Raw genomic sequence first — 2,487 nt, 5'->3', positions numbered from 1 at the left:
TTTTCTGGCCGACTGTTCATTGGGCCATAAGGCCGGAGCCTGCTCTGTTGTCCGCTATTGGTTATCGTTGCTGTCTGTCAAGGCCGCGTTTCGAACCTTCCCCCCACTCTTTGTCTTTGCAAGCTCCTGGTGTCTGGGAGAGTGGCGGAGGCGCTGCTCTTGATTGGCCACAGGGAGAAGCCCCGGTGCCTCCCTATTGGCCGGTCCTTTGAAGGGCCGTGTTGATTGGTAGGCCAGAGCAACCTGGACCTAGTTGGCCGAGCTCTCCCTGGATGGAAGCTCCTGCGACGGAGTGATGGTGGCGGCAGCGAAGATGGGCCGGGCAGGGACCATGGCGGTGGCAGCAGAGGTGGCAGGGGCGGGGTGGCTGGCGATAGAGGCGGCTCTGGTCTTCAGGGGGCTGTAAGCGGAGGAATGGCTCGGGCCAGCGGCGTGAACAGCAGCGAGGAGGCCTGGGGGGCACTTCGGTCGCCGCAACAGCAGGTATCCCAGCAGCTCCAAAAGCCTGTCACTACAGCCATTTATGTTTCCTTGCCCCTTCCTTCTGACAGGGGTGGGGGTGGAACCCACGGAGCTAAAGATCTGGGGGAGTTTCCAAACATGCCCCTTCCACTCTTTGTCTAAACTTCGTAAGGTCGAAGCAGTGGATTCCGCCCGCAGCCTCATAGACCCCATCGCTTGGCCGCAGCGGCAGATGCAGTGGCTCTCCAGTGGCCAGAGGCAGGCCCCCATGTCTTGCAACCGTTGTTTGTGATGTTTTTTCTATATGCCTATTGTCACAACAGAATCCGGCAGCATATTCTCTTGAGGGAGCAATTTGGAGAAGAGCTGGAACCCTGGATGCCAGCCCTTACCATCCACAGCAGTCCCATCTGGTTGGGAAGCACAGCTCTGGCTCTCACACTGCCCCTCCTCTACCCTAGGGAGCCTGAGACCCAGGGGTGGCAAGCTCAGGCCGGGTTGGGGGTGGACTCAGGGATGATGTAAGCATCTTGGCTTTGAAAGTAACCTGAAGCCCCTTGCCCAAGATCTGAGTCCCTAGCTTACCGATTCTGACAAAACATTCCCTTAGCCTGGGGGACTGGCCTTGAGTGGTTAAGAGGAAGCTTGATAGGAGAGTGAAAATCGGCCTTTTTGGACATTCGAGTACTCCCTCACCATCCCTCCCAGGGTCTCTTCAAGCAGTTTGGTTCACGGGGTGGGGTTCTGTGTGCGCATGCAGGGGTCCTGGGCAACAGTGCCTCGGACTGGAATCACCTGTGGTTTTAAGTGCTTCCTCGTCCCCAGCTTCGAGAACTGTGTCCCGGAGTGAACAACCAGCCCTACCTCTGTGAGAGCGGTCACTGCTGTGGGGAGACGGGCTGCTGCACCTACTACTACGAGCTTTGGTGTGAGTCTCCAAGGAGCTCTTCCAGGCCCTCTACCCACCCTCCCTAGGAACCTCAGAATGCCAGCCTCGGAGGACCTTCTTGGCTTGGGAGGTGTCTAAGACACACCTTCCTCACCTCCTGCAGGGTTCTGGCTGCTCTGGACTGTCCTCATCCTCTTTAGCTGCTGTTGCGCCTTCCGTCACCGACGGGCTAAGCTCCGGCTGCAACAACAGCAGCGGCAGCGTGAGATCAACTTGTTGGCCTACCATGGGGCATGCCACGGGGCTGGCCCTGTCCCTGCTGGTTCAGTGCTTGACCTCCGTGAGTAACGCCAGTCTCTGGGCTACCGGTGGCTCCTCCCAATCTAGGTCCCCAAACCACTCCCACATTCCCTTTGCCAGACATCTCACAGCACCCAGTTCCCTGGTAGGAAAGAGACCACTTGGTTAGAACCACTGATTGGGTTCTAACCAAGCAACCATGCCGTGCCATTCTTTCCCCTGCAGGCCTCCTCAGCGCCTTCAAACCGCCAGCCTATGAGGATGTGGTCCACCGCCCGGGCACACCACCACCTCCTTACACTGTGGGCCCCAGCCGCCCCTCAGCCGCTTCCAGTGAATGTACCCACAGCTCTCCGACATCCAGCAGCCCTACCCACTGCGAGGGAACCAATGTGGAAGGTGTCCCAAGCCACCAGCATGACCCCCCTCACCAGGAGGGTATGCCTAGGGTTGGAGTGAGCTCTGCCTCCACACCCCCATGCCGCTACCGCCGTCTGACTGGTGACTCTGGCATTGAGCTCTGCCCCTGCCCAGACTCCAGTGAAGGCAGCGAGCCTGTCAAAGAGGCAAGCTCTCTTACCACCACTCCCCATCTGGAGCACCACTCCCCTTGTGTACTGCCCCCAACTTCTATACTCCACGTCTCTCCTGTGGGGCTGGCTTCAGGTGAAGGGGACATCCCCGAGTAGTTTTGGGAGGGAGCTGGGCAGGTTTCTTGCTCACCCAAAACAGCCCTGGTCCCCAACTCCTGGAATTCTCCTTGACCCTGCCCTTTCTAGAATCTGCCTAGAGGCTGGAGCCCTTAAGAGAGGCAGTGTCTGGGGGAACTGTGCTAG

The 2,487-nt window shown here is 58.7% G+C and overlaps 1 protein-coding gene across 1 annotated transcript; it reads left to right on the top strand.

The window, feature by feature from the left end:
* Positions 1-245: 245 nt before the first annotated feature.
* On the top strand, positions 246-2,481 carry WBP1 (WW domain binding protein 1). The gene is made up of 4 exons (XM_004696436.4): positions 246-483; positions 1,288-1,390; positions 1,515-1,691; positions 1,877-2,481. The coding sequence occupies exons 1-4, from the start codon at positions 415-417 to the stop codon at positions 2,338-2,340; spliced, it is 813 nt and encodes a 270-aa protein (XP_004696493.1). The 5' UTR covers positions 246-414; the 3' UTR covers positions 2,341-2,481.
* Positions 2,482-2,487: the final 6 nt, after the last annotated feature.

The sequence above is a fragment of the Echinops telfairi genome, unplaced genomic scaffold, assembly GCF_000313985.2.
Source record: "Echinops telfairi isolate 266 unplaced genomic scaffold, ASM31398v2 ScPeMD7_9;HRSCAF=40, whole genome shotgun sequence".
Taxonomy (NCBI): Eukaryota; Metazoa; Chordata; class Mammalia; order Afrosoricida; family Tenrecidae; genus Echinops; species Echinops telfairi.
Note: the sequence above shows the minus strand (reverse complement) of the source record. Positions and strands in the feature narration are given on the sequence as shown.

Excerpts from the sequence above, each read along its gene's own strand:
- WBP1 (XM_004696436.4), top strand. The coding sequence starts at position 415 with ATGGCTCGGGCCAGCGGCGTGAACAGCAGCGAGGAGGCCTGGGGGGCA. Across the intron at positions 484-1,287 it reads TTCGGTCGCCGCAACAGCAG|CTTCGAGAACTGTGTCCCGG; the intron begins GTATCCCAGCAG and ends CCTCGTCCCCAG. Across the intron at positions 1,391-1,514 it reads CTACTACTACGAGCTTTGGT|GGTTCTGGCTGCTCTGGACT; the intron begins GTGAGTCTCCAA and ends CACCTCCTGCAG.